Source organism: Pipistrellus hanaki, assembly GCF_964339955.1.
Source record: "Pipistrellus hanaki genome assembly, chromosome: 5".
Lineage (NCBI taxonomy): Eukaryota > Metazoa > Chordata > Mammalia > Chiroptera > Vespertilionidae > Pipistrellus > Pipistrellus hanaki.
The window spans coordinates 90,380,332-90,394,539 of record NC_140507.1 but is presented as its reverse complement, the minus strand read 5'-3'; the positions used below and the strand labels follow the sequence as shown (position 1 = coordinate 90,394,539).

Genomic DNA, 14,208 nt, shown 5'->3' with positions numbered 1-14,208 from the left:
GAGAGCCCTGCCAACACATGGACTCCCTACACTCACCTCCCGTTGCCCTTGGAGTTGGGTTGAAGAGCATGTTATCTGTAAACCATTCATTGGAATGTAAACTGGTGCGGCCACTATGGGAAACAGTTACATAAAATACCATATTACCCAACCACCCCATGTTTGGCTCTACACCCAAAAGAATTTAAAGCAGGACCTCAGAGAGATTTGTATGTGCATGTTTATTGCCACACTATTTGCAGTCATTGCTTGAGGTAGAAGCATTGTCAAATGTCCATTGACAGGCAGATGGATAAATAAATGTGGTCTGTTCGTACAGTGGAATATTATTCAGCCTGAAAAGGAAGGAAATTCTCACACATGCTACAACATGGGTGAACCTTGAAGACATGAAATAAGCCAGTCATACACAGAAACACACAGTATGACTCCACTTACATGAGATGACTGGAGGAGTCAAGTTCACAGACACAGCAGGATGGTGGCTCCCAGGGGCTGGGTGAGGGGGTATGGGGACTTGTTTAATAGGTGTGGAGTTTCAGTTTTACAAGATGAAAAATCCTGGAAATGGTTGGTGGTGATGGTTACACAGCAATGTGATGTAGTTAACAAGGCAGGACTTTACACTTAAAAGTGGTAAATTATATGTTATTAAAAATGCTTTTATGCCGAAACCATCTTGGGTCAGTGGATAGAGTGTCGGCCTGTAGACTGAAAGGTCCCAGGTTCGATTCCGGTCAAGGGCATGTACCTTGGTTGCAGGCACATCCCTAGTGGGGGGTGTGCAAGAGACAGCTGATAGATATTTCTCTCTCATCAATGTTTCTAACTCTATCCCTCTTTCTTACTCTTTGTAAAAAAAAAAAAAAAAATATGTATATATATATATATATATATATATATATATATATATATATATATATATATATAAAATTTAAAAATGCTTTTAAATTTTAAAGCTTTTGCTCTTTAAAAGAACCTGCTAAGAGGACAAATAGACAGGTACAAAGTGAGAGAATATATACTGAATGGCCAGATTATTATGATCTCTAAACGCATAATAATATGGCCACTGTGTGTGTGTGTGTGTGTGTGTGTGTGTGTGTGTGTGTGTGTGTTTATTAGAGGCCAGTGCATGAATTCATGCATGGGTAGGGTCCAGCCAGCCTGGCCAGGGGGAGGGGACATGGGCAGTTGGCCGGCCTGCCTGCTGGTTGAACTCCTGGTTGAGGGGACAATTTGCATATGAGGGGACAATTTGCATATTAGCCTTTTATTATATAGGATATAAACGGAGTGATCAGATTATTATGCATTTAGAGATCATCATAATCTGGCCACTCAGTGTATTTGTAAGCTGTATATCTGAGAAAGAACTAATATCCAGAATATATTCAGATCTCTCAAAACTCAGTAGCAAGTAAACCAATTATTGGGTCGGCAACTAAGTAATTGCGGATTTTTTAAAGAAAATCAAAGACAATTTTTTCATGGAACTAAATAACTTTATTCTGTAATGTATTGCCCATTTTGATCAATGACCTTTTGCCATCTTTCAGGCAGCATCATAATCCCACGTTCAAAAAACTTCTGGTTTTTATTAGCAAAAAACTGAATCAGGTACGATTTGACATCATCATCATTATTGAAATTTTTACCATTCAAGGAGTTTTGTAAAGATCGAAACAAAAAGTAATCAGATGGTGCAAGGTCAGGACTATATGGTGGATGTGGCAAAACATCCCAACCAAGCTCCATTAATTTTTGCCGAGTGACCAAAGATGTGTGTGGCCTTGCATTGTCATAATGGAATACAACACCTTTTCGATTTGTCAATTCGGGCCGCTTTTCTTCAACTGCATTGTTTAATTTCGTTAGTTGTTCAATGTAGACATCAGAATTGATCGTTCGGTTGGGTGGTAAGAGTTCAAAGTAGACAATTTCTTTGTAATCCCACCAAACTGATAACAAAACCTTCTTTTGATGAATATCAGCTTTTGATGTTGTTTGAGTTGGTTCACCTGGCCTGCTCCACGATCTTTTCCGCTTGATATTGTTGTAAACAACCCATTTTTCATCGCCAGTTATCAGTCGTTTTAAAAATGGATCATTTTCATTACGTTTCTTTAGCAAATCGCAGCTGCTAATGCGTTGCGTTAACTGTGATTCTTTCAGTTCGTGAGGAACTCATGTATCGAGTTTTTGAACATAACCAAGTTGTTTTAAGTGATTTTCAATGCATGTATGTGATACATGAAGCTTCTCTGCAATCTCACGTGTTGTACTGTGACTGTCCGAATTGATTATTGCTTTGATTAGGGCGTCATCAACTTCAACTGGACGACCAGAGCGTCTTTCATCTTTGAGTGAAAAATCACCAGAACGAAATTTGGCAAACCAATTTTGACACTGCCGTTCTTTTAAGGCTTCGTCACCATAAACAGCACATAACTTTTTATGAGCTTGCGATGCGTTTTCCCTTTGCGGAAATAAAAAAGCAAAATATGACGAAAATGTTCCTTTTGATTTTCCATTTTTCAACGAACGCCAAACGAAAACTACAAAACAGGTCAAAAAACTTTTTTTACTGATTAACAGCTGAATAGCCAACTATCAAATAACAAAATGTGTTTTACATTTTACTACGTCTACAAACCTAAAAATTCAACTGAAGCCATATATGTGTGAAACCCGCAATTACTTAGCTGCCGACCCAATATAAAATGGTCAAAAGATGTGAGCAAACCCCTCACCTGAGAGGAGATAAAGATGGCACGCCCACCCTCCCAGAGTAAGGAGGGTTTGTGCTCACATGCACATCTGCACACAGGTGCTTAGAGCAGCTTCGTCTGAAACAGCCACAAACGGGGGGTGACCCAAATGCCCTTCTGTGGGTGAACGGCTAACGAAGGTTTAAACCAGTAAAAAGGAATGATCCATGGACATATGCAACCGCATTCACCAATTGCCAGAGGATTGTGCTGGGTGAGAAAAAGCCAATTTCAAAAGGTTACTCAGGGTTACTCTGTTTATATAACACTTAAAATGACAAAAGTATCTCTCTTCTCGGCCTTTGGCTAAGATCAAGTGTAAAAATGACAAAAGTATATAAATCAAGACAAATTGTTGGTTGCCAGAGTTGAAGAGTGTTAAGGGTGAAAAGAAAGTGGGTGTTTGTTTATTTATTTATTTATTTATTTTTAATTTAAATAAATCTTAATTTCCTTCCTGCTAGGGAACGCCAGGCAGGCACCCAGCCTTCTCCTCCTCTCCGGCTCCGTGCTTGCACGCAGCATGTCTCCGTACCTTTTTCAGCTCCTCTGATTTTCCTTCTTGTTGTAGAATTTTCAGTCAGTTGACTACCTGTAGCTCTGGGCAATGTCCATTTTATATTTTAGTTGTATTCCATTGAAATTGTTGTGTGTGGTGCGGTTAGGTGTTTACCTGTGCAGCCATCTTGGATCCTGTCCAGAAGGGAGAATCTCAAGAAAGTGGGTGTTTAAAAAAAGGGGGGCATAGTATGAGGTCTCCTTTTGATGATAAACATGTCCTGTAGGCTTATTGTATCGATGTTGCTATCCTGGCTGTCAAATTGCACCAGAGGTTTGCAAAATATCACCATTGGGGAACCTGGTTAAGTGATCCCTGGGTTCTCTGTATCATTTTTTTTAACTGCATGTGATTCCACAATGATCTCATAATAAAAGCTTAATTGAAAAAAATATGTAATAAAATATGATGTGACTGTTTAAAATGCAGTACATTTTTTTTAAAATATATTTTTTATTGATTTTTTACAGAGAGGAAGGGAGAGGGATAGAGAGCAAGAAACATCGATGAGAGAGAAACATCAACCAGCTGCCTCCTGCACATTCCTTTTGGGGATGTGCCTGCAACCACAGTACATGCCCTTGACCAGAATCGAACCTGGGACCTTTCAGTCCGCAGGCTGATGCTCTATCCACTGAGCCAAACCAATTTCGGCAAATGCAGTACATTTTATTTGATCTTTAGAAACAACTTGCTGATAAAATACTTAAAATGGAGGGAACTTGGATTTGAGTGGATTTATCAGGCAGGGTTCAGCCGGGAAGAGGGCCACCCCTAGGAGAGACAAGGAGAGGAGGGGAGGGGAGGGGAGAGGAGGAAAGAGGCAGGGAGGAGTGGGTAAGGATGTGGCATAGCCCGTACCATAGGATGTCACCAGGGCGAGTCCTAAGCTGTTTTTAAGCGAGTTCTAAGTCAGTAGCTGTTTCACAAGAAGCACTGGTACCGGGTACCAAGACAGCACGCACAGGAGAGCTGGGCTTCCCAGGAGGCAAGGCCAATCCGGCAGAGCCCAGGAGAGCGGAGCTCCTGGGGGACCCGGAAGACCCGTTGCCTCTGTACGGCCCCAGCAAGCGTCTCCGGTGTGAGTCCGAGCTCTGCTCCACGTGAGCAGGTCATCCCAGCACACAGCACAGACAAGGCCACCAAAGAAGTGCATCCTTCAAAGACAAGGATGTAAGCGTCACCTGGTCCCCACAAGCAGAGCCTGTCTTTCTGTGGACGTGGTGAGCTGGGGCTGGGCGAGCGTGTGAGGGAGAGGAAGGAGGGGCTCAGGCACAGGTGCCTCTGAACAGGAATGGCCAGGGTGCAGGATAGCACAGAGCTCTGACAGGCCCTGGGCACCGGGGACTGCCCTGAAGGAGCACTGGTGCGGGGAGACCATTCCTGACAGCAAGCGGAGCTGGAGCTGGTGGAGGTCAAACAAGGTGGCACGCGCACTTCCCAAACAGGATTCCTCTCCTGGGCAGCAGGATGGGGTGGGGAAAAGCCATGGTGGCTCAGGCTCCTTCAGCAGCTTCTGTAACACCTTCCCCAGCTCCGAGCCCACCTCTCCAATCCCTCCGGGTGGCCTGGCTGGTCACTCACCAGGCTCCTCCTGCCTCAGACCAAGAAAGGGCTGTGGTGGCCTCTATGGAGGCCCTGACGGAGGGCCAGAGGCAGGAAGCTCGCCATGGGAACCGTTCAGTCTGTGTGCCTTGGAGCTCAGGGTTCCCGTGGAGGTGCCTAAGAGCTGGCAGGTGGGCTGGGGGGACCAGTGTGCCAGGCTGCGTGGGATGCGGGGCTGTTGGGGGGGGGGGGCGGTCTGTTTGTAAGCTGCCCTGACAGGCTCTTCCAATCCACGAACCAGGAAGGGCAGTTCTGCTAAACGGACGGCTCCCCAAACCCCAGGAGGTGCAGGGCCCTCCCCTCTCCCCCAAAACAAAACAGTGAAAGAGATGATGCCTCGAGCGGTTCAGGTTTTTATTGGTGTGTCTGTGCATATACTGCGTGCGCGGAGGCCAGGCCAGGGGTGCGGCCCCGCAGTGTGACCCCTCCTCCTCCCTCCCGCCTCCCCCCCCCCCCCCCCCCATAGATGGCCGGACGGAGCACTCAGCACACGTGGGCCAGGTTGTGCTTCTTGTACAGCAGCGCCCGCCTCTTCTCCCGCTCCCGCACGAAGGCGCGCAGGCGGGCGGTGGGGAAGGTCACGGCGGAGGGCTGGGAGCAGGCGGGGCCCTCCTCCGTCAGCCACGCACACTGCAGGCAGCTGGACGCGCTCGGCCGGCCCCTGGAGCGAGGAGAGCGGCGGTGGGTGGCAGCCCGCTCTGGCGGGTGCAGGGCACGGGGGGACGGGCAGGGCGGGCAGCGGGGGCGGCAGGGTGGGGGTTGGGGGCCAGGGCCGCCTTACCAGGGGTGCGCGCACAGCGTGCTCTGCAGGAAGGCCACGGCGCCCCCGGATAGCCCCGCGTAGCAGCGGCTCAGCGAGACCAGCCCCTTGCGCAGGCCTTTGTGCAGGCCCCGCGGGCCCTCGCTGCTCACCGGGTACTCAGCGCTCAGCCTGCGGGGGAGGGGGACCGGACTCAGGTCACCAGGGGGTCTGAGGTCATCCTCCTGGATCCCACACCAGTCCCCTCCCCCGCCACACACACCTCCCGCGCCCGTCATGCAGCACTCACATTATGAACGCCGTCACACCGATGGCCCAGATGTCCGTCTGCGGGACGGCGCCCTGGCCCTCCAGGAGCTCCGGGGCTGGAAAAGCGGGGGCACAGGTGAGGCCTGGAGGCAGGCCTGCGGGGGGGTGGGGGGGACCGGCTCCTGGCCCACCCCTTACCCACTCACCCATAGTCTCCACGTAGTCTCTGAACCTCTCGGAGGGCAGGACCTGCTCCTGGGCAAGGCTCTGGGCGTTGCCCAAGTCCACCACCTTGAGCAGGTTGTACTCCGTGACGATCATGTTCTCGGACCTGAGGTCCAGGTGCAGGATGCGCTGTGCGTGCAGGTACTGGGCGGCGCTCAGCATCTGCCACAGGTAGTCCTTCACCTCGGACTCCGAATAGGAGGCCCTGGGGGCACAGGGCAGGGCTCAGCTCCGTGGGTTTCCGCCCAGCCCCTTCCGGGTGGAGGCAGAGGCCAGCCGGGAAGTGAGCCTCCAGCACTGTGCTCCTCCTCCCCCAGCCCCACATCCAGGCCAGGTGGCCCCTCACCGCTCGGCCAGGCAGGGGAGCAGCTCCGGCCCTGCGCACAGCTCCAGGATGAGGACCAGGTGCCGGGGGCTGAGGTAGGCGGCGTGTAGCTGGGCCAAGTGCGGGTTGCGCAGGCCCTTGAGGGCCTCGTACTCGCTCAGCACGGCCGTCCTGTCCTCTGGGCGGTAGGGGATGATCTTGGCTGCCAGCTCCCGGCCGCTGGCCTTCTCCCGGCACTGCCGCACTATGCTGAAGCGGCCCCTGGCGAGGAGGCACAGGCCAGGCTACTGAGGACCCCTCCTGCCCCCCACGTGCCCTCCTGCAGCCCCTGCCCACTCTCAGAGCTGCAGGAGGAAGCCCAGCAGGGAAGGAGGGGGTGCAGAAGCTGGAGCGATGGGGAGCTGCCGCACCTTCGGATCTGTGTTTGGAAGGCCAAGGTCTGCGTGCTGGGGAGCGGCTGGGCGGGCGGCGGGGGGCGGCTCTCCTCAGAGGCTGTGGGGAGAGAAGGCGTGACTCCCCCTGGCCCCAGCTCCCCAGCCTTGTCTCCTCACACCCCTTCCCTGGCACCCTTAAACCCACACTTGGCCCCTCGTTCTTTGGACCATTTGGGGAGGGAGGAGGGGCAGCCAGAACAAACCTCCCCAGTGGCTGTATGCATTTTGGTGAAGGAAGAGGCGGGGCAATCCCACCCGACACCCACCAGGTCCGCCAGAGGCTCACCCAGGTGCCTGGGCCCTCCCAGGTGGACCTGCTCAGAGGGGCTGCTGTAGGGACCCATGCCGGCCTTGCTGACGCACGCAGTCCGGAAGGCGTACACGCCGCCTCTGGAGAGCTTGCGGGCCAGGTAGCAGCAGTCAAAGATGTCCGAGGCCAGCGTGCTCCAGCTGCCACCTGGCACACAGCGGGGGAGGGGCAGCTCCAGGTGGGCGGCACCCTGGCCCAGGTGGAGAGACCCCTCCCCGAGGAAGGCTGCCCAGGAGTGCAGAGGGGGCCAGGACTTCCCCCCTGGGTGCCCAGAAGCACAGAGTGGCCTGGTACTTCCCGCACCCCCTCCCCCACTAACCACAGGGCCCCCCAGGAGTCCACGGCGCAGGCACAGCCCTACCTTCCAGGCTGCACTGCACGATGTAGGTCACGGGGCCATAGGACTCCACGGGCTTCCAGACCAGCAAGACGCCATCAGTATACACCTCCCCGATGTCCGGGCGCGGGGAGGACGAGGGGCGCTCTGTGGGGCCCACAGTCAGGGGTCTGAGGTGGGGTTCCGGGGCGGCCCAAGCAGCTCTGAGCCCCTGTCTCGCCCCTGCATCCCTCTGTCAGGCCCGGAGCCCACCCTCCCCTGGTCCCACAGATTCCGGGTCCCGTTCCTGTGCTGCCTGGCAGAGGGCCGGTGCCTCTCCTGCAGGAGGCTCGGGAGGAGCCTGCCTGCCTGACCACAGGGCTCCTTCATCGAGTGTAGGTCCAGGAGCCCTTGGAGCGGCCCTCACTCGCAGGCCCCTGCCCACTCCCAGCTCTGGTGAGAGATGCCTCCTCTTGGCTGAGCGGTAGAGCAGGGCGCCTGATCCCCTCTAGGGACCAGTGGGGTCTAAGAGCTAGGCCTGCCTGCCCCATTGGAAACTCCAGGAGGAGGTGACAGCCTGAGGGGGCCCTCTCCCGGTCCCCCCTGAGGTGGCCTGGCGAGGCCCACCCACCGGCCTTCCGGAGGACAGCTGTGGTGGCCGCCATGCCCAGGGAGTTGTGCACGCTGCATGTGTACACGCCCAGGTCCTCAGAGGTCACCACCAGGATGGTCAGAAGGTGGAAGTTCTTCAGTGTGGAGGAGATGAGGAGGCGGCTGCTGCTTTCCAGGACGACCCCGTCTGCATGGGGACAAAGCAAGCCGGGGGGGGGGGGGGGGGCGCGCTCAAAACACCCAGCCCTCCCCCCACCTGGGCCTCCGCTTCCCTCTGTAAGTTGATGGCCATGAAGTCAAGGAATGCCCCCTGCTGTCCTGCCACCTGCCAGCCTCCCCCCTGACACCAGGCCTCCCCCTAACGCCAGGATGGCTCGTACCTTTAGTCCAGGTGGCTTGGGCAGCTGGCTGGGCCGACACTTGGCAGGCAAGAGTCACAGACTGGCCCAGGACCACCGTCTCATCTGCAAGCTCCCTTAGGAAGGTCGGCGCTGGAGAAGGGAGGCGGGCCAAGTGTCAGAGGTGATCCCAGAACGTAAAACCCGAGGTGGGGTGCTAGAGAGAAGCCTGCCCTCACCCAGTTCATCTTCAACACCAGCCCCTCCTCCAGGCAGTGCTCAGTCCCCACCGCGAGCACCCCATCTGGGCACAAGTGCCTGTGGGTTTTAGCTTCCCCCTGCTGGCCTGGGCACCGTGGTCTCCTGGGCGGCAGGGGCCCCCGTCCCAGGAAGCACACTCACCTTGGTCTCTGCTCTTCAGACCCGACAGCCGGAAGGAAACCAGGCCTGCCTTTTTCCTAGGGGGACCCTCCTTCTCTGGACCTGCATGGAGGACAGGACCAAGGGAGGTCACACCAGGAGGCTGGCCCCTTTGGGCAGCCAGCTGCCATCAGGAGCACGGGAGGAGGAGTCTGGGGCTGCCTACCGCCCACTGCCAGATTCCACCCCCTCCCTAGCATCTGTCTGCTCTGGGTGGGAGGACCTCTGGCAAGGAAGTCCAGCAGCTCAGGGGCACGGGTACCCGGAAGTCCTGGCTGAGATCTGGGGTTGGGTGGGGCCAGTGAGGGTCAGGGGTCAGTAAGATGGCCCTGGAAGGACCCTCTCCACGGGGGTGTAACCCTGCAGTTGCTCCAGGTCCCAGCACTAGGTCTCAGAGGCACATGGAGGGGGTGAAGCCAAGAAGGTGGCCTCGGGAACAGAAGCCCGTGTGCACGGGGTGTGGGCAGCACAGGCACAGGAAGGGGTAGCGAGGGCTCCTGAGCTGTGACTCCTGGGCATGTGTGCAAGGTGCCCAAGGCACAGAGAGGGCACACCTGGCCGCAGAAGCCCCCATGATGGGGAGGGGGAGTCACCTTGAGGCCTGCCCCTCAGGAGGCTGGAGATATGGGCCACCGAGGCCCTCACCCTCTGGCGCAGCCCCAGTTCCACCGGCTCTTCCAGCAGGGCGCGCCTCCCCGGGACGCTCCGGGGGCCACCGGAGGGGGGTGACCACTTGCGCTTCCTGCTGCCGTCCGCCTCCCGGAGCAGGGCCACGCTGTCCTCCGGCTCCTCCCTGATCTCCAGGCCCAGCCCGCCCTGCCAGGACCACGGGGCCTCCGGGAGCCCAGCCAGCTCCTCCTCGGGCTCCCACGCTGGGGACGGGGGCAGCTCCGGCTTGGGCATCTTCCGGAAGAGCATGAACTCAAAGGGAAGGTACTTGATGTCGTACAGGTGTGACAGGTTGAGGTAGGCAGGCTCCACCTCCGATATATCCAGAGACATGGTGTCCGCTGCCTCCATGTCCCCCGACAGGGACAGGGACAGGGACAGGTCCTGGATCTGCACCAGCGACACCTGGGACCCCCTGGCCCCGCTGCCCTCGGGCAGGGGCACCGTGCTGGCCTGGGGGAGGGGGCTCTCGGCCCCTGTTTCGTCCTGTTCCTCCAGGGACTGAGAGGCGGCCCAGGTCATCCGGGCCCACAGGGGTCCCTGCCCCAGCATGCCGCCCGCGTCCCCACCGAAGGCGAAGGCGCCGTAGCCGGCCAGCCCGGCAAAGCCTCCAGGCTGCCCCAGGGAGAACTTGCGCGAGGTGGCCTGCTCCTGAGGCTGCGGGGGGTTGGGCTCGGACTCCCACAGGTCCTCGGTGTCCAGGCCAGAGGGGGAGGCTGGCCCCGGAGAGCTGGGCAGCCCGGGCCCCCCAGGAAACAGGGTGGCCTCCAGCCCGCTCTTAGGGCCTGCCTGGAGGCCTGCCTGCGCTGGGGAGGAGGGAGCCTGCAGTCCCCGGGAGAGGGAGGTGCTCGGGGTTGCACCAGAGCCCTTCCCGGTGGCAGGGCCCGCCTGGGGGTGAGAAAAGGGAGCTGGCTGCCCCCCACAGCTGTCCTGGGAGGACCTCTCTTGCTCAGCAAGGCGCGGATCTCCGCCAGGAGATGGAAATGGTCTCTGCCCTTCCACCTCCCTGGCCACGCTCTGCCCTCCTGTTTCAGCCTGGAGGCCCCGGAGGGTGGGTGAGAGACCCTGCCCCTCCTGGCAGGCCTCTCCGGAGGGCCCGGCCCCGCGGGGACAATCGGAGCCCAGGGAATGGCCGCGGCAGGGGCCTCCGGAGGCCCCGGTGGACCTCTCTGAGGAGGGTGCCGAGGCCGCAGGAGCAGCCCCCTCCTCCCGGGCGGCCGCCTCCTCCAGCGCGCGGTGCTCCAGCAGCGGCTCCCGCAGGCCGGGCACGGCGCCCGCGAAGTAGCCGCCCTTGAGCAGGTGCCTCCGGCGCGCGGACACCCGCCTGCCCGTGGCCGTGGCCGTGGCCGTGGCCGTGGCCGTGGCCGTGGCCGTGGCCGGGGCCCCGCGCGGCGGGCTCTGCTCGGCCTGCTGGTAGAACAGGCTGCGGATGACGCTCTGCCGGGGCACGCAGCCCGGGGCGGGGGCGGCGGCGGGCTCTGCGCCCCCGGGCGGCGCGGGCTCCCGGGGGGCACAGGCCTCGGCCTCCTCGGGCAGGCTGGCCGACGGCCGCAGGAACCCCCGCGGGTGCACCAGCGGCGAGTGCGTCACCGGGGACGGCGGCAGCGACTTGGCGCGGGCGAAGGGCGCCAGCTCGTTGTCGGAGGACGAGGAGCTGCTGGAGGAGGCGGCCTCGCCGCGCAGGTGCCGGGCCACCCCGAGCGACGGGCTGTCGGGCGGGCCTCGGAGCAGCTCGGGGATGGAGCGCATCACCAGGATGGACTTGTAGCTCATCAGGGAGCGCTGGGGGCCGGAGGGGGGGCGTCAGCCAGGGCCCACTGCCTCCCGCCTCCGGTGCCCCCAGAAGGGGGAGCCAGGAGAGGGGGCCCTAAAAGCCCTTGTCCTCATTCTCTGCACCCCAGGACTCTGTGTCTGTGTCCCGCTCGCTCGTAGGCTCAGGGGACACAGATTCTGAAAGAAGGATGCCCAGCCCCGCCTCCCCACGCACAGCCAGCCTGGGGTCTTAGCCCCTCCCACCTGCCTCCAGGCCTCGCCCCCTCCCTGTCCCGCCCTCCTCCCTGCCCCACCCCTCAGCCATCCCGCAGCGCCCGCCCCAGGGCCTCTGGCGTGCCCCCCCTCCCCCAGCACTGCGGCCGGCTCACCTGCCAGCGGCTGCGGGCCAAGAGGAACTTGAGCTGCTTGGTGTTGATGAAGTGGGCCTCCTCCGCCGGCAGGGACTTCTGGGGGGGCCAGGAGAGAAAGCATGTGTGTTGGGGGAGACCTTTGGTTCCCTGGAGCGTTAGGCCCCACCCCTCTTGGCTTTATTTTTCCTCCCTGTTGGCCAGGCCTGGCCAGATTCAGCCTACTCACCTGGAACCAGGGGTGGGCGAGGCACTGGGCTGCGCTGGGCCGGCTTCTGTGGGGAGACCAGGCCGGGTCAGGCCAGGGGTCGGCTTGTCCCCGGGACAGGGGACGGGGCAGGAGAGGAGGGCATGCACACTCACTCGGGGGCCCTCTGCAGGGCAGCCTTGATGAAGTCCTGGGCGTCCGGGCTGAGGTGAGCAGCCACCGGGCTGCTCCAGGACACCCGCCCCTCCAGCACGTTCAAGAGGGTCGCTCGGTCACTCTCGCCCGCAAATGGGGACGCGCAGGTCAAGCTGAAAGCACAGTGAGTGTCGGGCCCTCAGACGTGACCCCGGATCTCTGGGTCCCATGGGGTGAGTTGGCGGAGCCCTGACTGGGATGGCGTCTTAGTTCCCTCCGAGTCCCAGCAAGTGTCTCAGACTTGCCCAGGTATGCAGGCCCGGGCTGGAGTGGGGATCTGGGCTCAGCCTGGAAGAGAGCAAGATTAGCTGGTGGCCCCAGGCTTCAGCTGGAGGAGGAAAGACGGCTCCACCTGCAGCGGAGACCCAGGCTCCGTCTACACCAGCCGCGTCCTCGGGCAGAAACTGCTATGGAGGCCCCTGGGCAAACCAGCCAGACACGCTGAGGAAACAGCTCGGCACTGTGCCTCACCACCCCACTGGGAAGAGCTCCTCTGGGGGAGGGGGGGGCGGTGAAAAGCCGGGCAAACCCCTTATCCGAGTTGGCCCACCGCTTGCTTCCCAACTAGCACCTTGGCTCTCAGGTCTCTGATCTGGGGAGGGGCAGAGGGGCCTGCGGGTGGGGTCTGGGATACTTCGGAGGAGGTGGACACAGGTCTGCTCACCTGAGGTAGCAGATGACCCCCATAGCCCTGTGGGAACAAAACCACAGTGTGAGTCCCCCAGCCTGGTTCCGGGTCCGGGGCGAGAGGGGAATGGCAGTGGAGAGGAGGGAGGCAGAGGACGGAGGATGGGCCGTCATGGTGGCTTTGTCCCCAGGGCCCTCCCCTGCTCACCAGATGTCAGAGGCCTCGCTCACAGGCTTCTGCTCGATGATCTCCGGGGACACAAACTCGGGGGACCCGTACTTGCTATACTGTGGCTCTGCCACGGTGATTTTTTGGGCAAAGCCGAAGTCGCAGATTTTAATGTCTTCCCGGGCAGGGTGCACCATCAGGATGTTGGGGGGCTGTTGGGTAGAGTCATGAGTGGGGAAGACAGTGACTCCTGGGGCTGCCAGGTCTAGGGGGGGGGGGGCGTTAACGAGGGAGTCTGTGAGGAGCTGCCCCATGAGATGAAGAGGGCAGTGGGGGCCGGGGCAGGTTTCAGTACCACGGGGACAGCCTCTGCTCTGTCAGAGCCACACCCCACCTGCAGGGGCTGCTGGTAAAGTGCTGAGCCTCCCATCCCCCAAAGTGAGTACATCTTGACAGGAAAACTGGAAGTGGGACCTGTGCCTTTCCAGCCTGCAGGCCCTGGCCCCCCTCTGCTCCTGCCAGGGCTCTGGGACACAGGGTGGGGCACGTACCTTTATGTCCAGGTGGAGGATACCGTGGGTGTGCAGGTAGTGCAAACCCTCCACCAGCTGCTGGATGTAGACCTTGACCTACGGTGGCAAAGGCCGTTGCTCTGGCGAGACATTCAGCCTCGACCTCCCCACCACCCCTTCTGCTTTCCTCCCTACCCTGCGCCCATCTACCAGACCCCGTGAGCCTGGGCACGGGATTCCTCTGGGCCCTGAAGGCGGGGAGGGGTTGGATGTGGGAAGCCACCTGAGCAAACAGGAAGCTGCTGTTTCAGGGGAAGGCAAGGGCTGGCCCACTGGCCAGGTGCAGGCTGGGAAAGGGAAGTAGTGACCCTGGCCGGGAGGTCTTCGAGAGTTGACTGCGGAGCTGTGACACTTTGTGAGGCCCTGGAGACCCCAAAAGGTCTCTGAGCTGGGGCACACTGTGCAAGAGGGGAGGCTGTGTCAGGGGGGGGGGGGGAAGGAGAAGGGAGGAGAGGAGTGGGAGGCCTGGCGGGTATGCATGCAAGCCCATTGGCTGGGCAGATGGCTCCGGCCGCAGTCACCTCAGCTTCTGTCACCACGCTCTTCTTGAACAGACGGTCCAGTAGTTCCTCTGATGAGCACCTGGGGCTCAGGTCAAGGAAAGCTCTGGAGCCAGGAACCCACCTGACTCCACTCCCCATGGCAAGCCTTATCTTGGGGTGAAGTGGGGGTCCATGCTGGGGAGGTGGGCCCTCTGGGCTGAGGAGAGGAGCTGAGGCCAGAG

The 14,208-nt window shown here is 59.1% G+C and overlaps 1 protein-coding gene across 1 annotated transcript in view; it reads right to left on the bottom strand.

Annotated features, from left to right (window-relative positions):
* Positions 1–5,201: 5,201 nt before the first annotated feature.
* OBSCN (obscurin, cytoskeletal calmodulin and titin-interacting RhoGEF) overlaps positions 5,202–14,208 on the bottom strand; it is a gene marked incomplete at its 5' end in the record, with an annotated part of 160,607 nt that continues 151,600 nt past the window's right edge. The window contains 19 exon segments of the mRNA XM_084885131.1: positions 5,202–5,596; positions 5,717–5,866; positions 5,985–6,060; positions 6,151–6,374; positions 6,516–6,755; positions 6,905–6,986; positions 7,215–7,385; positions 7,600–7,722; positions 8,186–8,353; positions 8,547–8,657; positions 8,907–8,987; positions 9,518–11,375; positions 11,735–11,812; positions 11,943–11,988; positions 12,077–12,229; positions 12,781–12,807; positions 12,952–13,124; positions 13,464–13,541; positions 14,006–14,066. Coding sequence (XP_084741257.1) covers positions 5,419–5,596; positions 5,717–5,866; positions 5,985–6,060; positions 6,151–6,374; positions 6,516–6,755; positions 6,905–6,986; positions 7,215–7,385; positions 7,600–7,722; positions 8,186–8,353; positions 8,547–8,657; positions 8,907–8,987; positions 9,518–11,375; positions 11,735–11,812; positions 11,943–11,988; positions 12,077–12,229; positions 12,781–12,807; positions 12,952–13,124; positions 13,464–13,541; positions 14,006–14,066 — 4,078 coding nt within the window. The 3' untranslated portion in view covers positions 5,202–5,418.